Consider the following 25728-nt stretch of genomic DNA (forward strand, 5'->3'; position numbering starts at 1 on the left):
TGTACCTTTTTGGGGCAGCAATGGGAGGTGCTATGGGCGCAGGAGGATGGCTTTGCGGCCTATTTAGAATGGATGCACAGGGAAGGACGCTCTGTGGCAGCTGCAAACAGGCATAGGGCAGCGGTATCATTCTTTGCTCAAGCTAGGGGCTTGCGGGATCCCACTAATACCTTTATGGTGCGTAAGGCTTTGAGGGGCTGGCGCCGTATCCAGGGCCATCGGAAAGATAAGAGAAAGCCCATAGGGTTGGCGCGGCTGACAGCTTTACTGGGCGCGCTGGACACTGTTTGTAGCTCGGAGTGGGAGGTACTCCTTTTTAAAGCAGCATTCTCCTAGGCATTTTATGGGGCACTGAGAATTAGCGAACTGGTGGCAGGTTCCAAGTCAGACCTACAGGGCGGCTTGCAAAGGGCGGGTGTAAGGATAAAAGAGGACACCATGTGGGTGACCATTCAGAGGTCAAAAACTGACCAGGAGTCAAGGGGTCACACCATAGTCCTCCAACGGGCCCCCGCCAACCCTTGCTGCCCAGTGAAGCACGTCGAGGTATTGCACGGGCTGCTGGTAAGCACAGCCGGCAAGGCACTGCTCTGTCACTCCGACGGTAACCCCTTGACCAGGTATCAGTTCAGGAGGGTATTGGAGATGGGGGTCAGAAAAACAGGTCTTGACCCTAAAGAGTTTGGCTCTCATTCCTTTAGGATTGGGGCAGCAACTGAGGCGGTAGCAGGTGGCCTTCCAGTGGAGGGAGTGAAGAAAATTGGAAGATGGTCCTCAGATTGCTACAAACGTTATGTACGGATTGACATTTTGTGATTACATGGTGCTCACGCTTGGTTTGTTTCCGCTTTCTTACAGTTTCTCAGACCTGTTACGCAGGGGAGGAATCTGTCGTCGGGCACCAACAACGGACATCAGCGCGGAACTACAGCCAGGAAACAATGAGGAAAAATGTTTGGATTGTGGGTCACTCCTATGTGAGACGAGCCGAATGTGTGTTTATTTCAGGTGACCGCGGGAAAAGGGCTGCACAAATGGGGTTTGACATCACGTTCTTTGGGAGAGGGGGGTTATGCCTCAACCAGTTTAGGGGCTTCTTCCAGGGGCTGTTAGCGCGCCGGCAATCTCCCCCGTCAGTGGTGATACTTCACCTGGGGGAGAATGATTTGGCCAACATGGGGAGGCGCATCCTGATTGAGGAGATTATCTCAACGGCGGGGTGGATGGCCAGGACCTGCCCGGGTTGCACGGTAGTATGGTCGCAACTCATACCTCGATTACAGTGGTGGGGGGGGGATTCGGTCAGGGCGTTGAATCACTCGGTAAAGAGGATCAACACACGGTTGGACAAATTGTTTAGGGCCCCCCAGTTGCAGACTATACCTCATGGGTGTATCTGGGGCGACAGGTATTACTTGAGGGATGGGGTTCACTTGAATGAAGCAGGGAATGTCCTGTGGTCTGACAATATCTGGGCCTGGTTGGAGGGATTTGCGAATAGGAGCGATCCTTAGGTAGGGTTTAGAGGGGGGAGGCCAGATCGTCGGTTAACAATGCTGGCCTGTGGCGGTAAGGTCATTATCGGTGAGCACATATTTGAGGTCTGAGGGGGCGGGCATCATCCTATGGAGGTTCCCGCCCAGGGGGAGGGGCCTGCGGGCCACTCCTAGAACTCCAGGGGCAAGGTAATTGATGCTGCGAAGGAGCGCGGGTAGGAGTAGTTCACGCTTTCCTTAGGCTGGTAGCCACCCCGCGCGCGTGGACTCATGACGTCACCGGATGGCACAGAGTAAGGGCCCTCCTTTAGTGGGTGAATGGAGTTCAGGGCGTAGACCGGGCAATTCCCGGGGTAACAATGCGCATGCGCACGTCTCAAGGGGAGGCGCAGCTTGTAGGACCTGACACCGGTAGTGACCTTGCCATATGGCCAGAAATGTACAAAAATCAAGATGAGGATGTTAGACTCGGTTAGAAAACAACATGTATTAGAGTTTTTGTTAAGGTCAGGCTCTCAAACTTGTTGACAAAAATTTGTATCTAATGTCCTGCTGATTTTTGTATAAATTGTTGATCATGCAATTAAAACCTTTTTTAATTTCATATCTTAATAAATACGGCCGGGCGACTAGCGCCCGCCTTCCTAAAAGTAAAGAAGTCTCGTGTCCACGTTTCTGGGTGTTGGGTGCCGGTTAGGGGGGGGGGCGGCAGCTAGTCGCTGACTATGTGTAAACCAGGGCAATCAACTACAGGTATTCTATCCATTGACTCGCACAAGCCACAGACAGAATATAGGTGAGTGCAGCGATAACTTGTGCAAGACAAGATCTGATAGGATACCTAATTGACATATTACGCCATAACTTTGAGACGTTTTTGGCAGATTGCTACCAGCAGTAACTGTCTGCCATTGATCACAGAGACAGACCTTAACCCCGTCATCCCACGTGGATTCGGTGGTAGGAAGCAGCACCCATCTCCTCAATCTACGGAGCACAACCCGCAGTGCTTAATTTGTAAAAAAACAGTAAGTGCCAGGGTCCTTCTCGAAAGGCCACTGCAGGCCACTCCATCCATACCCTGCCAGCACTGCCAATGACAATACATACATAACACCTAACCACAGTACTCCTACAAGCGTGACAATTCAGACTATTTCAGGCCACACACAAGCTATAATAATGGCATGAGCGGCTGGTATTATTCATTTTCAATGTATATTGACTTAATAAACACGCTTGTTGTGCTCATGTCAAAATGAAAAAGATAGCTCCACCATGTGGTGGACTGTCACTAGAGCCGGTGCTGACAATTAAGTGCTGGTGCTGAGCACCGGAAACCACCGGCACAAATTAAGCACTGCATACCAGTAATCCAAATCCATGTACAACTCCACTCTGAAGTCAGCTTGGAAAGTGCATTGATCCACTGTGCTCAAAACCACAACTGCTGACATATCTAAGAACCCACATAACTGATGTGTGTGTTTGTATGTGATATAAAAACATGTAATATAACAGCAGAACTCAGTTTTTTTAAAGAGATTTTGTGGAAAGCAGATGCACGTTGGGACCGTCTACATGTCGTTTTGTGTACTGATAGTAATACTTTCAAGCTCTTTTATGTGTTCTTTGTTTAATGTGGTGGTGGTTGAAACTTCAGTTCTTCTTATTCACTAGAAGAAAAATGTAGTTGCATTATTTGAGCTGCCTAAAATGCGGTTGGGAGAATGTTGCAAAAAGTATAATTTGGCTTAACATCAGCTGATTGGTTTGCTCATTTGATAGCCACGTTCCAAATGGATTGTTCATAGCGTCACCAATGTATTCAGCTATGTTTTGGGCAAAGGAGCCAGAGGCACAAAATCTTACTGAATAATATGCCTTCCAATGGCTCCTTTCACGTCTGTGCGAGAAAGCATGATTACTGTTTAACCGAGTGCTCACTGCGCCGACCACCAAACATCCTGGTGTAAAGCTCCCTGCCTTACCTGTCCGCAATCTGTCAAAAAATGATGGTCCTTTTACCGAAAACAGGTGTATGCGATAAGGTACACAGTTTACCAGAATTCAAAAAATCTTTCTGACTACTGATGCATAGCTTATTTTTTACTGAACCAGGGGCTAGACGTGCCAGTTTCTCACACAGAGCAGTGCAGCAGCTGCAAATTCTGCCCTGTGTGAGGAGAGAGCAGCACAGCACCTTATTTATAGAAATATGACATTCTCCTCCCCTCTCCCTAACGACGGCTCAGAAATGTGCCGTCATGCGCCACGGACACAACTTCGCACCATAGTGAAAGGGTGTGTCTGTGAGTCTAGCATAGGTTTTGTACTGGAAGGATTCCTTTCCAGTAAAAAATGCTTTTCTTATTCTAATTTTAAACCTTTTCACACCTTCTATCCGTGCTCTACAGTGCAGCACACATGCAAAGTCGAAAAAGAAAGGAGAAAGTAAAGCATTTCTCTGTAGCACCTATCTGTAATGGGCGCTCTTTTCTGGCGTTAAACCTTGTCTATGTTTTTTAAATAGATTGGGATTAGCATCAGAAACCTTGGTTGGTTGCAAGCGAATGTCCATTCACCACCCATGGTATGCTCCTTGGCGGTGAATAATGCAAAGCAGTGCTATGAGCTGCTTTGCGTTACTTTCTAGTCATTTTCCACCGTAAAACAGGTTTTACCCTGGAAAGTAAAAAGATTAAGCATAGTTTTGCATTACTTTTGGTACACAAACACGGCATCACATCTCAGTAAATAGACACGTTAGTGACTTAATTTTCCACTGTCATAACTCGCCTTCAGACACACTCCTGTGAACTGTGAGGCAGTAAATGCACTTTCTTTTCTGTTAGTAACATTTACAGTTCTATTATGTATGTGTCACTTAGAGGTGGTAAAATGTGTTTCATTTTATTTATTTAAATCACTCGTATGGCATGACCTTCCCGAACTGAGGGGCATATTATCAAGAACGTTGTTAAAATTATCGCCGCTTTAGCGGCAGGGAACTGACGCTAAAACTGCTATAATGGGCTTGATAATATGCCCTTGTGAATTCCCATAGAAGCCCAGGTTCTGGTGTGAACCTGGGCTTCTATGGGAATTCACAAGGGCATATTATCAAGCCCATTATCGCGGCTTTAGCGGCAGTTTCCTGCCGCTAAAGCGGCGATAATTTTAACGACGTTCTTGATGATATGGCCCTTATAGTCAGCTCCTTCACAACTTGCCAGAGAGGTATAGTGGTAAAAGAAAAAAAGAGACAATAATGAAAGAAGGGCTATGTGGAGTCTGCTTCTTGGTGAAGGTATGAATATTGGAATGGGAACGTTTTAGTACTTTATAGTATGTACAGATAAGGTTAGACGGATTTCAATAAGAATAGCACAGATCCATGGCTGACTATAAGGCTATGTTTAGCATTATTTTGGACTTTGGGTATAAATAGCCTTGCGGACATCTGCAATGGACTGTTTGCCTTTAAAGCATGATAGCTCAGTGAAGCAAATTACTTTATAACTGAAGCAGCATATATTGAGTTTATTGCTATTACTCTAAATGAAGCACGTGTAAAGTTTACAAGGGGCGATTTCTTTGCTACAGTATGGATCATGGTCTTCAAGAGCGGACTTCTAAAGACATTTAATGTAGTTTTTATTCTAAAAAGTCTTGAAAGAAAACGAGATTTTACTGCTAGTATTTCACTATGAGTCCAAGGAAGTGAGTTTGGTCAAGTGGTGTAACGATAGTCATTGGAAGCGGGGGAACATGACGTCTCATCAGTTTAAGAAAGGCAGAAGACATCCAGGATTCCTTGTGTGAGAATGCAACCTTTGGGCATTGATGCCTTTACAAATGTTCGTGAATCACACTTGAATTACTACTAAGGTGGTGTTCAGCACATTTGCGTAGCATTTTCCATTACCTGAGCATGCCGATTGGACTGACATAGACAACTGCATGGCCTACTCATGAATGAGAAGACTATACGTAAATTTAAAATTGTGTCATGCTTTGTGAGGCAGACATAAATTACAGTGCTGTAAGTTACTACTTTTTCAGTCTTATGTCAAAATTACACATGAAAAATTCTTTGTGAATCAAGACTCTTAGCATGCATCTTAACTTCTGTCCTTTCAACACGATACTGACCTGTAGCTCTGCGATGGACATTATCTCCTGCCAGGCAAGCTCCATCTCCCCCTGTGGACCTTGTCCACCTGTGAGCTGTGTCAGCAGTTTTACTCTAGTGCTGCCTTGCTGAGGAGGGCAAGGGGGCATCTTCCCTTGCCCAGACTCTTCCCCAACCCTGGGTGGAGGGGGGTTGGGTCAAAGTGGTTGAAGTTCTGTAGAAACATTTGAGTAAATATATGGTTACTCATTTTGAATGTACAAACAAGATATAGTTTTAAATACAGGATAGCAAAACGTATGGACAGGAGATATCAATGCAGGCTATTTAGCTGTCATCAACAGAGGATTCTTTTCTGCAGTTGTTCAAGTGGGTTGTCGTAGAATTAAAGACGGATATAGGACATTTCAGTGATTTTCCATATCCCTTGAACGTCAATAAAGATACAAAAAAAGTTTACTTACCTTCTCACTTTGTGATAATGCAAAATATGTTCTCTATTCCAGAGAACCTAGAGGGGGCACAATCTGTGCTAATATTTAAAAAAAGATTAATACTCATCCCCCTTCTCTATTTCTTGCCCAATTCACTCCTCAATTGTTTTCCAATAACCAATGAGAACTCTAATCTGTGACACAGTCACATGTTGAGCTGAAGCATCTAGCAAGGCCTATCCCTTTGACAGTAGGCGTGGAATCATTGGGTAATGAGTCTGCCTCGCTATTATCTTCTGTCAACCAGTGTGTACGGAAATTTGTTTGTGGTTCACTTGAAGCATTTGCAATGCTTGTTTCGAATAGACAGTGTGGGGACAAAAATATTGTGAAAGTAAGTTTCTATAGGTTTTACTAAATATAGATCCACATATATGTACTTTGACTATATATATATATATATATATATATATATATATATATATATATGTATATATATATATATATATATATATATGTATATATATATATATATATCTTTAAGGTACATGGATTTGGAGTTAAGAATACTAAATCTATACTTACCTATTTGCACTTACATCTCGTTATTTGGTCCTCGATATTTTTGACATGATATTCTGTCCACACGGTATTTGTGTTTCCGATATTTTGTCAGTGATCTGAATAGACAGCTGTTTTTAATTGAAGAACTGTCACAAGATACATGATTTAGGAATTGCAGATGCTGTCTGGAAGAAACAGTGTTGAGCAGATTAATTCTTAGAACTCCATTCTTCCTTAACAACAAAGGCAAGATACTGAAATATGAAACTTCTTTACTAGGAGGAAACTTGCACAATTTGGGAAAATCAACTGCTCTGTTTCTTAGCTTCTTACCACACAGACAAAAGTAGAAAATGTAAAGTACACAGATCAAAATGATGCATGGCTTGAAGGGACCTTTTCATGTTGCATGATATAGACATGAATGCAGAATTCCTCCTTGAGCAAAACAGGAGTATAATTCATCTCTACTTTTAAATGGCAAAGATTTAGGATGACAAAGACAAGGAGATGATGGACGGAACGCTGAAACTTTTCAGACACTCAGCCCAGTCACAGATCTGGGTTGAATCCATTATCGTTCTTTAGCTCACTTCGCCACCTCAGTTCAGACACAGCTATATGCAAATCAGTCTTGACCCTGTGCTTCATGAGAACAGTCCGGCCTGAACTGCCAAGCCAGGTCTTCCCTGGACCGGAAACAAGCATCCTGGGACCGGTTTCATGCTAACAGTCCTCATCAGCCAAGCTAGCTTGAATCTAGCGACAAAGTGAGCAAGGGACCCACGTCTGGGCATAAATGTTGTCTCTCTCAGGACTCTTTTCAGCAAACTATTGGACCTGAGGTAGAACAGATGAGGACTGGACCACCTGTCTGTGACCTTAGAGGAGCCCTGGAGGACTGGGTCCGCTCCCTCTTGCACCCAGGACAAAGAAGTGGACCCCAAGGCTCATAAGGCTGACCTCCTGTTAAAGCTATAGAGAAACATCAAGCCACAAGAAGCCTTTTCCTGCAACTGGTCAGCTGACCAGTGGCAATAGACCTGGTCTGGACCCTGCCTGTTTGGCCTCTGCTTGACACACTGTGTGGCTCTAAGTTCCTCCCCTAAGGATCTGGGGGCTTTAGAAGTGTACTCCTGTGGTGGATTGGACCTTAATGGCCTAAAGTCAAAAGGTAAAATCTTTGACAGGATGGACCTGGTTGGTGTATACAACCTGCGCCCCTTCCCGGTCAGTGTCAAATTGTGCCTAGGTTCCGGTGTACCGTGACCATGGACTATTGTTGGCACTTATTGTTTTTTGGCACTATTCCTACTTAAAGCTTTTTAACTTTACATCTCCGGTTCTCCTTATTCGATTTTTGTGTCATTTTGTTCAGGGTTTTTATTGTTTTGCAATTCAACTTTCGTACAGTTTTGGTACTGCATAAATACTTTACACATTGCCCTAAGTTAAGCCAGAGAAAACAAGGGGTTAGCTCCTGCTGTTTACCCTGACAAGAGTTATGATTATTCCATGAGGTGGGTAGGCACCCACCCCAGTTAAAATCCACTTTCATACAAAATCCTTCCCAGCAAAGGGAAGGAACAATTACCCATCAACTCCAAGTTCAAGCTGAAAACTACCTATTGGAAGGCAGCTAGCCCATTTGTGCTATTTAAGTAGTCACCAACCAATGTATTGTACTAACCATGAGGTTCCAACTCTGCTGTCCAGGGTATGAAATGTTTATTTTAAATAGTTATACTAAATCTCAAAATCTAATCTGCTGCTCATTTCTTTGAGACAGCGGTAGTCACAAAATCTGCCACATGTATACGTTTTCTAAAGCTGAAAACTTGCTGTCATCACCAGACTGGGGGGGACCACCACAGTGTGGAATATCCAGTAAAGATATAAGAGCACTGAGCGTGAAAGTTCTTTTCAAGAAGGGAAACTTGACAAATTGGTAATCACCTTTAATAGGTCACTTAAAAGCAGGTGTTGTGATTGCCTTATCGGTACATCAGCCTTCCCTGTGGGAATTTTGTGCTGCACACTCGGTTGACCAGTATCTTTTCAAATAATAATGAGAATGTGGCTACAGGCAGAGCTCGCCGACCCCACAATAGATCAATCCCCAGCCCCAAATCCTTTGAGAATAGCATTAAGAGGTGGGCTAAGACAATAAAACACGTTGGTTTGGAACTCTTATGCACACTATTATTAGGTCTGGCATTAGCCAAGACCTTTTGATTGTAGTAAAGTACCTATATAGTACTCTTATAAGGGCTTTCAGCCATCCCTCTACAGTCATCAGCCTCTTTTGTCCTTCATATTTTTCTTTTGCCCACTACCCACCAGAAATGCCCATTCCCTGCTGCTGGCACCCCCACCTTCAGTCGAGAACAGAACATGAGCCAGTCATTCTCTGGTAGTGCCACATGATTCTGGAACTCCTTTCCTCTCTCTCTTCATCTAACAACCTGCATAGCCACCTTCAAATAGGACCTCAAGAACCTCCTATTTGACAGACACCTGGGGTAATCGCCCTCAACCATACTCAAGTACTCTATCCAGGAGACAATCTACCTTCACTCTTTGTCCCCACCATCTTAATTGATGCCTGAGATGTGTACGTCCCTTGTCCAACGGCTGCTTTTGTCCTGGTCGCAGCTAACGATGCAAATGTCTGAACATTATTATTGTAACTGTAACTTGCTGTACCCTTGTATCATGCTATTGTTGAAAGCGCTCTGATGCCTTTGCGCCTTGTCCTTGCTATATAAAATTGCAAAAAATAAATAAACAAACGCCATGAGGCAATGAGTCATCCTACTTCAGCCATTGGCTAACTTCAATGTGAGTGACAGCATTGGGCTCCTTTACAAGGAGTACATCCACACAGAGGGGCCGATTATGATGGCGGACGGACCTGAGTCCGTCCGCCACCATAGAGTAGGAGGGAACCTCCGCATGCCCTGCGGAGTTCCCTCCTGTGCAATTAAGATGTGACCGCCACCCTGGCGGTCACATCCTCTATTTTTACCATTGCAGCGGGTGCAGCTTCAAGCTGCATCCGCCGCAATGGTAAAAATGCATACATTGCATTTGTATGCAGAAAGCGGCAGGCACCGTGCGGTGCCTGCCGATTTCTGCATACAAATGCAGGGGGGTACCATAGGTACCCCCCATGTGCACCCCCCACCCACCCTTCACCCAGGGGGCCCGCAACGGGCCCCCCCAGTGAAGTTACACATGCTTTTCCACGGCGGAAACCCCGCCGCGGAAAAGCATTTTGCACAGCCCATCCTAATATGGTTGACGGTGTCTGAGAGACACCGTCACCATATTAGAGCTTTTCCGCCGCGGTTGTAAGCCAACCGCGGCGGAAAAGCTGCGGACGGAAACCAGGACCCACCAGCCATCCTAATGTGGCGGTGGGCCTTTGGTGGGTCCGCAGAGGATTTTCCGCATCCTCCGGGCCGGCGGTGGCTTCCGCCGGCCCGGAGGATGCGGAAAACCCTCCATCATAATCGGCCCCAAAGTGTTCCCTTCAGTGCCAGGTACTACTATGGCAACTTGTCTTTTTTAGACCAAAAACTACTTTTGCTTTTGACCATTTTTTTTTATTAGTGAGGGCCTGATGCAGGTCAGCTCTAGAATTTTTCTTTGGGTGGACTGTAAAGAAACATGGGTGGGCCATGAAGATATGTGGGTACTGGCCAAAAAACAACCAATTATTTAATCAATCTGATATTTTAGGTATTGCCACCTGTCCGCTTTTTACATTGTTAACACAATAATCAGCACCCAAAGAGCTGCTTTCTCTGAAGTGATTCTGGCTCTGGTGAAGGGGAGGGACACGCTTGTCTAATCTTTAAGATGCGGAAAATGTAAGTCTGCAGCATTCTACGGGTCATGTGCAGCAGCAGAAATGTTTCTGCTGCCATACAGAGCCACTTTGTAACTTTCAAGTTTTTAAAAAACGTTGGCAGCTTTTTACTTTGCAAAGCATTGAAGTTTTAAAATACGATGCAATAAGCCCAAAATCATATTTCAGTTTTCAGGATATCCATGCTAGTCATTTGTGCACCACAGCAGCTAATACACTCTGCTGACTTAACACCCCTTCTCAGGCCTGCTGACTTAACACCCCTTCTCAGGCCTAAAAGTATCCTATGTCAAAAGTGTTAATCATTAAAATAAATAATAAGGGAGATCCCCTAGAAAAACATTAAGGTGAGAAACGCTTGTTTTTCAGTTCTGATTTGGCCTTGGGTGGGCCAGGGTTTCTTTGGGTGGGCCTGGCCCACCTGGCCAACCCTCTAGAACCGGGCCTGGCCTGTCGGCTCACAGGTTTAAAAAAAAAAAAGATAAAACAAAACTAGCATTGAGAAGTCCAAAAGACTGCAGCCAGCTTTGCTGGTAAGGTTCGCCAGCAGAAATATACAGGCACATGCATCAAGAAAAGCTTTTGCGAGTCCTTTATTGCGATTATTAAGGAATCGCAATTAAGAACTCTCAAAAGCCTATGCATGTAGGAATCACTATTAAAATAGCGATTCCTAAGCTTTCCTTAATTGCGAATCGCAAATTGCGAGTTGCAATTAAGAAATGCCTTCCCTTTCATTCCTATAGGTCTACAGGCCCATAGGAATGAGTGAAAGATTGCATGCGCAATTTCAAGGGTGCAAGGCTGTCCAAAGAACACCCTGTTGCACCCCTGAAATTGCTCTGTGCACACATGTTGCGCACACACATGCCCATGGGCATGTGTGTGAACCTACAACTTTGAAAAATGCACTTTAGTGCATTTTTCAAAGTTTTTGCAAATTACCATCAAGTTCAACTTGATGGTAATTTGCACCCCCAATAGTAAAATCGCTATTTTAAGGTGGTTTTTGCATTGCATTTAAGGAATCGCAATTTGCGATTCCTTAAATGCAATCACAATTTGAGAAATCGCTATTATTTGTGAATTCTCAAATTGCGAGTGCCTTGACCTTGATACATAGCAAATGCCCTTTTTGCCGATTTTTGCGAATCGCACCGTTTGCGCTAGCAAAAATGGTTGATGCATGTGCCTGATAGTGATTCCCAGTATGCTCTGACTAATGTGTGTGGTTAATGGGACCGACTGCACTTAGACCAGTCTAAGGGCGCTGCCGAAGACCTGGAACCATAAAGGCGGGCACCTAAGGTTCATACATGTGCCTGTTTTCTCAGCTGCCTGAACGAGTAGCGCACCCTCATGCAGTTACAATTAAGGGACATTTCTAACTTCCAAAAAAGAGTGTCTCTCTGAAAGAGAAAACTTTGGGTGTTAGCTGGCCACATATATTAATAGAAGTTTGTGTTCAGGAAAAGATTTTCGCTGCTAGGAGCTGCTGAGTCCTGATAAGCGGCCTCGCCTCACCTATTACGCCTCTCCTCCCCCATCTCGGGGACCTTGCTCAGAGTTTTGAGCGAATACCAGCCTGTTCCACCATCCCTGCCTGCCTGCAGAGCACAGATAAGATGCTGCATTATCAGTCTGTAGGGCAGTGGTGCTGTCTCTGCGCGCCGGCCTCTCCCGCTTTCCTGATGTCTCCTCTTGCTTTAGTTTCTCTTTTCTGTTCCTTCCCTTCACTGTTTCTCTGAAAGTTTTTTGTTTTACAACAGTTCGTACCCCTATTTGTGATTGGGTTTAGTAACTGATGTATTACCAGTTGTGCTTGTTTTCGTCGATTCAAATGATCCAGGAAACTAATCACGTATGCCGCCTAGAAGGCATGGTGGCACATAAAGTAACAGGAAACTCACGGCTATGGCAGGTCAGTTTCGCGTCCAGTTAAAGAGATGTAGCGGGCCTTTGCCAGGCTCATGTTTTACCAATGCACCCTGTACCTGGCACAGGCAGCAACAGCCCTTACCAGGCTGTTCTCAAGAAAACTGTCATACAGACATAGCTAGCATAGGGACCGACTAGCTTCATTTCTTAAATATGTAACCATACATGAATAAGAATCCAGACTCAGCATGTCTAAACTATCGTTTAATTTACAGGCTTGCTTGCACCTGCATGGGTTTTGTGAAGCGCCAAATTTAACGTTTCTGCTGCTTCGAGGAGCTTTAAAGTGCGAGGGAACGCACCTCGGTGGGGGCCTTGTGCTGCTCTTGTCCGAGTTCAGAATCATTCGGTGCCTTCTTGGAAATGTGGGTTTAATCAAAATTGATGATGGGTGAGAGTCCTAAGAGGGCAGTGCCGGTACCTAGGAGCTGGGACACAGTCTGTCCATTCAGTAACAATCTCACAGTGGCAGGGATTACAACGCGCAAACTCCGCGTTTAACATGACACACTGAAACAGGCATAGGAATTCAGGACCTCGACCGATCTTTCTCCGCCATGAAATGAAATAAATATTTTCCATTGCAACTTCACTGCTCTTATTCGACTGATTGTTCCACCTTCCCAGCGTGTGGCAATTCTTGAGCACGGCTGGAGTATACTCGAATGTATGCTAGACTGCCTTAAAGCCAATTCAAAGCAATCACCCCTCACTCCCCACCCTAACTTTCACTCTTTCCTGTTTAGTTTGAGCGAGACATGAAGTATTGGAGTATGGCTTTGAAGCCCCGCCCACCCTCTGCCCATATTTTTAATTGGCTTGTGTCATTATCCTTCGTAAAGACTGGCTTCTAAGTAGTTATTAGGCTTGTAATTCCCTCCTTGGTACCGCCTTGTCTGCATTTGTTACCTTCTATAAGGACTGGGCCTTTTACTTGTTACATGGTCTGCTTCATCTTGGCTGTGAGCACTATTTTGTTTAATGATTTGCCCCTATTCCACCCACTACGTCTTTTATTTGATTTACTAATAGCGGTCCGCTTTAACTATGGTGGCCGCATTGCTTTATTTATTTATTTTAGCAGCGCGGTCCGCTTTAAGTATAGCAGTGGGGCTTACTTATTATTATTTTGATGTATGTTTGTCAGCGCTCATGAGGTGCTTTCACATTCATGGAGGTCCCACCCCTTTCTTTAGACACGCAACGTCTAAAGAAAGGTGCGCAGCCGCTATTAAAGTGAAAGCGCGGCATAAGTGCTTTTACTAAAACAAAACCATCTGTTTGTCAAGTTAAGAAACAGATCCTTTTTTTGTCAAAGTGCCCCATGCCACGGTTTCACTTTAATTTTAGCTACCCCCTTTCTTTAGGCACAGCTTGTCTAAAGAATGGGGTGCAGCCTTCATGAATGTGAAAACGCCGCATGGGCGCTGGTAAACAAAGAAATATGTGCAATGCAATAGGTCTCGCATTTGTGAGAGTTTAATCTATTGCATTGCCAATAGCTCAAACTCTTGTAAATGTGAGACCCATTGCATTGCAAATGCTTGTAAGGTTTTACATCACTGTCTACTCTAAGAGGTAACGAAAGGTGGCATGTGGCGTTTTGCTCTTGTACTTCCCCGATACTATAGCACCGCTTCTTTTTGTAGCCTATTACACATTTTATCTTGACCTTGAAGTCCCGAGCACCCTTTCTATATTCCCACCATCTCAAAATTTCTCTCTAAAGCAACATCTTTGAACAGTGGGGTGCCATCCAACTGGCCAAACAGATGGACAAAGTCAGGCTCCTGCCCATATTTCAGCCAAGGAACAGGCAGCCATCGCCAAGAAAATGTACAATGCCCTGTTCCTTTGAGAAGATAGTTGATCCTGTCTTCTCTCCTTCTAAAACACTCAGCGGCCTTTAACACAATTGGCCTACAGAGACGAACCTTAACTCTGAATGCAAGCGTGGCCTTTCGATACAAACGAGTTCTTTTGTTGTCTTTCTTGATCAACAGGCAACAGTTAAGAAGAATTAGAAACCTAACTTCTGAACCTGCCTTCCCACACTCGCAAATGTTTTAAATGTTTTCATGGAACTACAGAGTTGGTTATAGCTAGCTCATTGAGTACGCTCAGTGATTATTTTGTGAGAGAGTAAGCCCAAGGCCCATGGAATTGAATGTTGGAGTGTCGAAAACAAAGGCTGCATTATCTTTTTCCACCTGATGCCTTTTTCATCCACCCCAGACACTCCCTGCCCCTTTATTTCAGTATTGCAGTTCTCCGTCGTCCATGCAGTCTCTCTTTGATGCACTTTTCTGTCTTTCTCTTCCTCCTCCTTCCTCCACCGCCTTGCTCTGTGCCAGTCTGATGAGGGCAATTAAAAGCTGGTCCCCAAGAATGAGTGCCAGTGGGCCCCACCTGAAACCACCAACTCATAATTAAGGACTGCAGACGCTCAGGGCAGGCTCAGTTCCTTCAGTTGTCCTTCACTTAAATCCAGAGAGCTGAGTCTTGCTCCTCTGAGGCATGACCGAATAAATAGGAAGCATGAAAATGAAAAAAGAAAAACACACAGTACAACAACAACCAGATGGACCCAAGGAAACCAATGGGATGGAAAACAAATAAAGGTGCAGGGGCAACCATTGCAATATGCCAAGGAACTAACTGCTGTCTCTTTTGAATTAGCTTTGCTTGTTAGGCAGAGGTGATTCCATTGCACTAGCCCAACCAACTTCCAAGTCTCCATTGGCTCATGTTCCAGTGGTGCCAGTGTAACTCCCCATACACGCCTCTGTGACTGATTCATTCACTTGACAACAAAGGTGAGAGTGCGTGTCTACTTGAATGAAGTTTCACCCAAGGCATGATCCCAGATGCAGAGCTCTGACAACACAATAGCAACATGTCTTCATACAGTTTCACAAGTCTAGCCATGATCCTAGGGGAACAGTAATTTAGAATCTCTGGGTTCATATGAGACATTCTTGAGACGGTGCTATAGAGCTCCTCCTGAATTAACGCTGAGTATGGCCAAATGGCTCTCTGGGCTCAGTATTTATCTTGAACTAGAGGAATTGAGAAGGCAGGAGTTCAAGGTAAAAAAAAATATTACCTCGGTCACTCAGGCTTTCAAAAAAAGGAGAGGACTAACTGGCCAAGAAAATGTGTACTCCATGGAAGGTGATAAGGCCCCCTGAGGGAGTTTTGTGATCTCAGCAGGATTATAGGAACAGCATAATAGATGGCCTGCAGATGTGGGTTGGGCTAAAATCTAAGGGTATGCGTCCAGAGCAATTGCAGTTCTGCGTGGGGCAACTAGGGTGTACAGAAGTCTAAGCAACCAAAATAAGTTTTGTCAGTTGCTTACAAATGGAGGGGTGGCTAGCCTGGCAGGAGACCTCATGAAGATTATACACACCTCTCCAACAGCTACAAGGCGGTGCAGTTGGAAAGCTATATTAGGAAGACCATGACACCTAAGCAGCATGTTGGGGGCTTCTATGTCATACTGTGAATCATCTATTACTGGAGGAGGACACTAACCCAATTGGATGTGTGCCCCTAACCTGATGCCCATGCAATCATGCAAAGGTTTTGGGCACTGAATGGATTTTTACAGAGTTTGCATACTCCTCTCCCAGAGATGCAAGTAAAACGAGTTTCCCTCACTAAAATCTGACCACCCCCTTTCCCGAGCCTCCCCATACAATGCAGAGGTGGCAGAAGCCAGTAATCACTATGGGTAGAGTCACAATTTCTGGGGAAACCATGTCCATCTGAGACTACAGTGCTAGTGAGATACACGCAGTCAACATGGAACACCTCCTGTAAGTTTGAAGATGTCGAGTCCACTAAGAAAGAACAGGATGTTGGCCATAAAGTTACATGAAAGGGCAGAAGAGAACATCTGTGTGCACTAGCGTAGCTAGGGGGGGGCGTGGGGGGCGGTCCGCCCCAGGCGGCACTGTTTTGAGGGCGTCACGTCAGCCGTGTGGCACTGGCCCGTGGCAGCGGCCTTTAATCATTTATTTCGGGACATAGCACTCACTGACACTACTGTCAGCATGTTTGAAATGCAAGCGCACCTGCTTGCAAAACGCAGATGATGCCTGCAGCGCTCGCACCACCACCTAGCATAATGGTAGTGCGGTGCCCGACGTACCGCGTTTGTGTTTGTCCCAGGGCCGTCATTGTTAGCGCTTGGCCCTTCATTGGTAGCGCGCCAATGACGGCCCTGGGCATCATTTTTGGCCTGCCCTCGCGCCAGAGCGTGCAAGAGCCCAGTGAATGTCAGCAGTGCAGAAACGCCAACAAAGACCGGATCCGGTGTTCTGTGCTCTCATCAACCCGCAGCACAGCATTGTGCACAACATTGGCATTTTATACCTGTACCCCATTTTCCAAACGGAATCTTGGAGCAATTAACCAGTTCCATCATGATCACCCCATTGCATTCTCCTAGTCTCTCCTGGGGTGAAACAGAATTTCTCTGCTGCAAGGTTTCTCTAGCTGTCTAACTCGGCCAGTGTGAACACTTGCAGCTATTCTCTTGGTTGAAGGGAAGCTCGTATAGTTGATACGTGAGCCAAAAGGTACAGAGAATAAGGTATTTTGAGGAATTAATGTGTGAGAACCAAGCTACCAGTGAAGCCACATGGATGGAGGTACCAATGGCATTTGCTGCCAGGGACGTGATAGATAAGCATACCACAGGTTGGACTATTGACATGCCACTAAACAATCTATAAAGTTCTATACTATTTATATTTTATGAATACAGAACATGAATGCTAGTTCCATATAAAATGTACATGCACCTAAGAACAACGTTTAATTCCCTATTAATCTACTAAAGAATAACCTTGTTATCCCAATTAATGACGAGGAAGGGTTTAGCCGATGGCCATCTTTTGAATCATCTTATCAGATCGTGAAGCCCAGTGCAGGAACCCCAGCCTGCAAAAATCTCTACTAGTGTCCTAATGGCAACTAAAGAAAGCATTATTTAATTTATGTTTATGTCATGAGTTGTGAGTCTCCAGAGCATCAATCAAGCCGCTCTTTCCACCATCTGGTTGGTTCCAAATCCTTTAGACCGAGGATGGCTTTCAGCAGCAGGGTTCAGTGTTTTCTTTGTTCAACTTCACGAACCTCCTGCCTGTTCACATTGCTTATTTTCTTTTCCTGTCTGGCCTGAATTGATTCAGAGTTCTCAGAGAAAACATCCATGGTTCTGTTGGCTCACAGTGAGACAGAAAAAGTTATCAAAGTACCCCTGCATCCCTTCATGTTTTTCATTGGGAATTTAAGGTCCCGGAAGAACCCACAATTGGAACCCAACAAATCTCTGGGAATTTTCCCTTATTTTTCCACATCCGTCTAAGTCTTCCAGACACTGATTCGTCCCAAAGTTATTGCTGGTGTCCTATTCCATTCAGTGCCCTCTCACAATTCATGCATGTAGAGTCTATCATCACGATATGCTTCAGAAGACCTATGAGAATATATAAGCACTGTAGAAATTCTGCCCTTTCTGTCACCCCAGATTTTTCAGCTTTTGCTGGACCCTATATTTTTGCTGGCTTTGGAACTCCAGTCCAATTGGCAACCTCCTAACTGGTATATTTAACTTCCCAATAGGTCCCTAGTGTATGGTACATAATCTACCCAGGGCCTTAAAGTGAAATGGCACTAGTGGACTGCAACATTGATTATGCCATCCACTATAGCAGCAGTGCAAACATGGCTTCAGGCCTACTCTGTGTAGCCCAACTGTGTAACATACACTCCACCCTTTCGAAAGAAACCCTTTTGACTGGTTAAAAAAACCTCCCTTTTAAATATTAACAAGACACCCCTTTGTAAGCCTTGTAGCCACAAGCTAGGGTGAAAGTATATAAAAGTGGGACATTGAGAATGTTCGTGTTACCCTGTCCCTGCAATGGCAAGGCCCTAAACACTATTTTACCCATGACAGACGTAGCTTGCCTGTACAGAAAAACATAGTGAAGATTACAATTTAAGAAAAGAATATTATATCTTTAGGAAGGGACTAGCTAGAAAAATAATTAAACAACTATTTTAATAGTTAATACAATCCAATTCAATGGTGAAGTCAACTATTTAATAAATATTAAGGAAAAGTAGCTTTCAAAAAGTTACCCTTTCCCTGCCTGAGGTTCCTTGAGGCTAATTTTTAAGCTTTTTAGGCAGCGATTAGCCTTGAATGCATGTGAAAAAGGTGTGAAATACCACCCAGGAGCAACCAATAGGCTGAGCCAAATGGGCAGAGATGACTCATTTGAACTCCACCCAAATGCGTGTAGGGGCTGTGGGTCTCCTTTTGACAGCACAGTGTCAAATCCTGCTTGAAAACTCTGTTGAGCCACATGTAACACTAGGGGTCCCCCTGAAAGGGAGAGAACAGGATGCCAAGAAAGTTCTTGTTTATCCACTCTCTGGTTGCTGAAGTATCTTGCTTTTGTACTACCAGATCTGGGTTTGTAGTGGGTAAAATACCTGCTCCAAACTGGATTTTAGTGTTAGATGTGGGAGCATACTAGGATTACCGTATTACACTCCCCACACACCCCCAGTACTCTGTGTCCAAATTGAATTTGACCAAAGTCTTTTGCCATCTTGAAATTACCCAAAGTGTGGAGTTTGGGCCTGGGAACTTTTTACCCGACTAGATAGGACATGGGAAGGAGTCATTCTTACCTGCTAGCTAGTGCCAGGCATTCATGTGGCACCTCCAGGCACAGATTTCAGAATAGTTTCTGGACCTGCAAAAGATCCGAAGTAGACTGGACCTGGTGTCTGTGACCCGAGAGGAGTCCTGAAAGAATGAACCTGCTCTCTCCTGTACCCAGGACAAAGAAATGGACTCTAAGGGTCAGTTGCCGGACCTCGTTTGTGGTTACAGGGAAACAACAAGCTGCAAGAGGCCATTTGCTTGAAGAACCCAGCTTACCAGTGGCAACTGGACCCTAATGTTGGCCTCTGCTTGACACCCTGTGAGCCCGCCCACCCACACTAGATGAGTAGGGTTAGGGTACATTGATGAAGCAGTCCATAGGTGGCACCTGCGGATGAGGACCCAACAAAATATCCCAGAGATGTGCTGCCCACACTGATTCACCTGGGTGTTGATCTCACACTCTGAAGAGATATACTTTGGGTCACGCAACAATCTTATGAAACATAATCGGATTAAAAATAAATAGGTTATTCCTCTATAATGTAATACCCTAGTATTGAGTCAAACCCACACCATAGGAGGGGCAATAGTATTTTTCTTCCCCCCGTGGCAGCTCAGACGTTTATCCCGATTGTCAAGGTTGCCCAAAATCTGCCCCCTGGGTGGGTAGAAAGCCCACTAGACACCAGGGATTTTGCATTTGGGGCAAAAGAGAGCCGTGTGGGTATCCCACTCTGTCATTGGACCATATCCTCATCCTAAAAGGTGCAACCCAGTCATTCTGCCCCCGCCCTGGAGGCAGAGAGGGCATTTGTCCCCAATTTGCTATTTTGCCCCGGAGAGGCACAAAGTCCAGTAGACTCCTGGAATTTCAACATGCTGCAAAACAAACAAAATGATGGGTGGCAGCCTACCTTAGCACAGGGCCATGCCCTCACCCCAGAATGGGCAATAGTGTCTTTGGTCCTCCAAGGTTGCAGGTTGGAGGGTTGTCAGGATTGGGCAGCGTGCCCAAAACCTGCTCCCAGGGTAAAGGAAAGGGTGCTGGCGTATCACATTGGTATTGGGCCATACCCAACCTCGAAATGGGACAGATAGGAGGTTTTGTCCCAATGCGGGAGATTGCAACCAATTCCCTCCTCCCCACCCCAGGATGAGGGTGTAGAAAGATCACTAGACAGCAAAGATTTTATATTTGGGCAAAGAAAGGTGTGATACCTGTACGCCAAATTAGGCACAACAGTCTTCCAGACTCTTTGGTGAGAAGAAAAGGGATTTGCCCCATTTTGCTCAGTGGGATGGACAAAAACACTAGATGCTAGCAACGTTTTTTAAATAAAACAATTGGGTGGTGTCTGACCCATCCTGACACCAGGCGCCACCCTCACCCCTAAAGCTCCAACAGTATTTCTCTCCCCAGGGACTAAAGCATCCCCATTCCAATGGTACGCAAAATAACCTTTAGATTTTTTGGGAGTTGTTTTTAGATATCTACCAGCACAGTGGGGCAAAATCCCCAAATCAGACCACTTTGCATGCTGATTTGCTGCACTTTTCAGGCTTGGGACGCACACCAGCTGGAGAGCCTTGCCAATCAAACACATTGCTGAAAACAAGACATTGAGGAGAGTCCAGGGTGGTATGCCTCAAGTGGATCCAACAACGTTTTTTTACACACAATGCCCTCTTGACCTTTACATGCGGCCCTCCGGGTGAACAGCAGCACAAGCTGCTGTTTACTTGCTGATGACTAATATTCAGAATAAAATGTTAACTAAACGGGCAAGCATTTATTATCACATTAAATGAAGTTATGAAGTAACTACGTAGTGTCCTGCACCACTTAATTTTAGTTTACCTGCCAATAAATGCTTGCCACTTTACTTAAATTATTTTTAGAACTCCTTACACAATCCCTGGATCATCCAGACCCCCTACAGCCAACCCTGCTGACATCAGTGTGGCCCTCGGTCACACTACAGATTGTACTTTGTACCCCTGCGCAAATGTTTGCGAGTACCCATGAAATAGGGGTTGAGCAGTTGCACAAAAAAAGGTATTGAATCAACATCAGATCGCAAGTCAAATTTGTAGTTTAGTACGATCAAGATGGAATGACTAAAGCTAATGAATATGAGGAACATAAATTGGCATCTGTCTCCGCTATTAGTACCTATACCGCACAAGTTACACATGAACACCCTATTATAAACTTAGTAATTGATGTCTTGTGGGAGTGAACTGATCAACAGGTCATACACAGTTTTAATATTTTGAATGTACATTTTGCGTTATAAGGCTGTTTGCTCAAATGTCGCATCATCATTTACACTTATGACTTCACTGTCTGGAAGCCATCTCATACAGGTGTTGCGTACTTGCACTTTTATCATGTACCTGGTTTACAGAACTTGTATGTATTTGTCATTCTTTTACAATGCTATATTCTGTAATATTTTTACCCCCTTGTATTTTACGAAAATTGTCATGGTTTTAGTTAACCAATACAATAAACTTGATTTGATCTAATTTGAAGGATTGATTTTGAGTGAAAATATTTGATCTGTCCATGTTTGTGTTCCTTTCTTGGCCACTATCTGTCGCGGGCGCTAGGCCCATACACACATTTGAATCAGGAAACGTATGGGAATGCTGGTGCACAGTCAAAATATCGATTCCTAATTATCGAAGTACATTAATATTGAGTTTACAATATCGAAGGTCAAGAATATCGAGGTCAAGAATATCGTTGGACAGAATATCGACCCTAAGGTAAGTAATATCGATTTTTTTTATATCGATGTAAGTAATATCGAAGTTAGTAATATCGATATCAATTATATCGATGTTACTAATTTCGATGTTACTAATATCGATATTTGTTTGTTGTTCTGTATTTTATTATGTATTTTATATGTATGTGTTATATGTTTTTTTTAAAGTATTTTATTTGTTTTAAATTATATGTGTACTATTTTTTGTATATTAAAATTTTTATTTTTAATTTAATTTTATGTTTTAGTACTGGAGCGGATGGTGGGTTTATAGGGGAATAGGGTGGGAAGTAATTTAATTATAGTATATACATTATTAATTTTTTGTAATTGTAATTTAATTTTAATTCATTTTTGCGTTTAAGTTCTGTAGCGGGTTGTGGGTTTATAGGGGAATTGGGTGGGAAGTAATTATATTGTAAATAAGTAATTATTTATTTTTGATTGGTATTGATAATCTTTTTATTTCTAATTAATTGCTAAATTATTTTAATTGCTAATTAATTTTTTTATTGGTAATTAAGGTTTGTAATTGGTAATTACATTTTGTAATTGGCAATTAATTTTTTTAATTGGTAATTAAGGTTTTTAATTGGAAATTATATTTTTAATTTGTATTTAATTTTTTACAATTGGTAATTGATATTTTTAATTGGGAATTACTTTTTATTAATTGGAAATGTATTTCATTAATTGGTAATTCATTTTTCATAAAAAAATGTTTTTTATTTAAAAAGACATTTATTGTTTACAATTTTTTAATTGTTAATCAATTTTTAATTATCAATATGTTTTTTTGTTTTGAAAAATATTTTAGTGTTCAATATTTATGTTTGGTAATTTATATTTATTAATTCATATTTATTGGTATTTATTGTTAATTTAGTGTTAATTATTCAATTTTAAATATGTTTTTAGTAATTATTAATGGGTATTTGCAAATGATGTAGAGTTATTTAAAAATTAAATTTTTAAATATTTTATTTACAACAATTATTTATAAGCGTGTTATATTTAACTTCTATGCTATCCAATGCTTTCCCTACTGTTGCACTCTCTGGAGTGGGAATAGTAATTTTTACACCTACGCTATCCAATGTTTCCCTACTGTTACGCTCTCTGGAGTGGGAATAGTAATTTTTATTCCTACGCTATCCAATGGTTTCCCTACTGTTGCGCTCTCTGGAGTTGGAATAGTAAATTTAACCTCTACGCTATCCAACGCTTTCCCTACTGTTGCACTCTCTGGAGTGGGAATAGTAATTTTTACCCCTATGCTATCCAACGCTTTCCCTACTGTTGCACTCTCTGGAGTTGGAATAGTAATTTTTACCCCTAAGCTATCCAATGCTTTCCCTACTGTTGCACTCTCTGGAGTTGGAATAGTAATTTTTACCCCTACGCTATCCAATGTTTTCCCTACTGTTGCACTCTCTGGAGTGGGAATAGTAATGTTTACCCCTACGCTATCCAACGCTTTCCCTACTGTTGCACTCTCTGGAGTTGGAATAGTAATTTTTACCCCTACGCTATCGATAGCTTTTCCTATTGTTGCACTTTTTGGAGTTGGAATAGTAATTTTTACCCCTACGCTATCCAATGTTTTCCCTACTGTTGCACTCTCTGGAGTTGGAATAGTAATTTTTAACTCTATGCTATACAATGGTTTCTCTACTGTTGCGCTCTCTGGAGTGGGAATGATAATTTTAAGTTCTCTGCTATCCAACATTTTTATTACTGTTTTTTTTTTTACTTATGGATTATGAATAGTATTTTTATTTATTTAGTTATTTAATTTTCTTTGTATAAATTTAGATTATGTAGTATATAATTAAAAATATTAAAGGTATATATATTTTTTTAATTTATTAAACGTAATTCTTTACTTTTTATTTATGTTTTTGTTTTATGTTTGTAAATGTATTTGTAATTAATACTATTTTTATTCATTTATAAGTTATTAAAATAATTATTACAACGTATTAAGTATGTATATATTATATATTTTATGTATATGTTTAATTAATGTATTATTATTATATATGTATTATGTATTAATTGTAACTATTATTCGATATTTTTTATTATGTTTATTTTATTTATTAGTGTTATTTACTTTATTTTACATTTATATTTTTACAGAAAAAAACAATATTTTTGACATCGATATTTTTAACATCTATATATTTTTTTCGATATTTTTGTACTTACCATGTTGTAGATAGGATGTCTATATTCTTGCCTTCGATATTTCTGCATCGATATTCCTGTAGGTCGATATTTTGTAGGTCTATATTTTGACAGTGATTCGTGAATGCTTGGTGGTCAGAAATATGTGGATTTCACAGATTCTGAACCTTTCCCTCACAGAAATGTGAGGAACATGTGTGTTTGTAGCCAAAGTTTTAGGTTTGCAAAGGCTTCTGGGTCATGTTACACCACCCTGGAGTCCTACGTGTTTATAGATTTCAGAATTGTCTTGTGGTGATAGTTGTCATTGGCTGCAGTTGAGCTGAGGCCCAAAATCCGCAGTTATCCACACATTGTAAAAAACCACATTGATTTTGTTAGGTGAAATGTGATGTCTCTGAGTCACGTTTTGTTTCCCAGGCACTAGGCCCAGCCACACAACTGGGGTATTTGTATCGGGGAAACATGAAGGAGCACAGACAAGTAGAACATCTGTTAATACCTATCGGATTTCTCTGCATGTGTGGCTTCTAAATGTAAGCCAATCTACAAGAAAGAACACATTTCACAAAATACCCTCTGAAACACATGATAACATTGGTAACCACAAATTCAAAGTTGTACAAATTACCTTATGAAACTCAGTATCTTGTGTACATTTCAGAAATACATAGTTTTCCTTTGTACTCATTTTGTATTCTTTATATTTTACAATATAAATTGCTGGATAGTTAGAACACAATGAAAAGTCATTGTAAGGTGCAGCGCAGTTCAGCCGCGGGCCGTGGAGGGAGTTACGGTGGGGCAGGGAGGCGGGGAGGGGGCGGGGCAGGGTGGAGAGGGCTAAAAACCGGCACCTGGATAATTACAGGTAAGTAAACAATTTAAATAATAAAACGAATTTCGTAGCGCGCACTGCATCGCAAAATGCGATGCTGTGCGCACTACGAAATTCGTTTTATTAATCAAATTGTTTACTTACCTGTAATTATCCAGGTGCCGGTTTTTAGCCCTCTCCACCCTGCCCTGCCCCCTCCCCGCCTCCCTGCCCCACCGTAACTCCCTCCACGGCCCGCGGCTGGCGCAGTTGTTGACTCTGGGTCTTGCATGATTTTCAAGAACCTACAAACCCTATATATCCGCTCGACCCGAAGGGTTGGCCGGTTTAATGGTATATTGTTTTGCTAAATCAGCCACTTAGACAAGAAGCTAAAAATAAAAGGATGTCACAAATATCAGTTTTTTCCTACTCATTTTCATTATTCTTATATTTTAATAGATTCTTTGGGAACATCTTGAGGTATCTGCAGAAATTACCTCCTGCTGTATTCAGAATGGTGTTTAATTTTCAGAAATTGTATCACCCAAGGGTTTCACACCTGTTTCCACCACAAACCACAAATAGGCGGAAACCACAAAAATTTGGCAAAATGGACTACCTTTTAGAGAAATGCAAAATGTATGTACATTTTTTTTATACAACGCTGCTGCTGCTACTTTTTGAAAGCTGGGAAGATGGTGATCATAAGGCAAACACAACAAACACAAGGAGATGATGGACGGAGTGCTGAAACTTTTCAAACACTCACCCCCAGTCACAGATCTGGGTTTAATCCATCATCATTCTTT

General features: G+C 42.8%; 1 protein-coding gene across 1 annotated transcript in view; it reads right to left on the reverse strand.

Moving 5' to 3' along the window:
- NFE2 (nuclear factor, erythroid 2) overlaps positions 1–25728 on the reverse strand; it is a 160898-nt gene that overhangs the window by 53485 nt on the left and 81685 nt on the right. Inside the window, exon 2 of the mRNA XM_078688342.1 lies at positions 5652–5845. Within this exon, the coding sequence (XP_078544468.1) occupies positions 5652–5780 (129 nt within the window). The 5' untranslated portion in view covers positions 5781–5845. The remainder of the gene's footprint in view (positions 1–5651; positions 5846–25728) is intronic.

The sequence above is a fragment of the Lissotriton helveticus genome, chromosome 1_1 (genome assembly GCF_964261635.1).
Source record: "Lissotriton helveticus chromosome 1_1, aLisHel1.1, whole genome shotgun sequence".
NCBI lineage: Eukaryota > Metazoa > Chordata > Amphibia > Caudata > Salamandridae > Lissotriton > Lissotriton helveticus.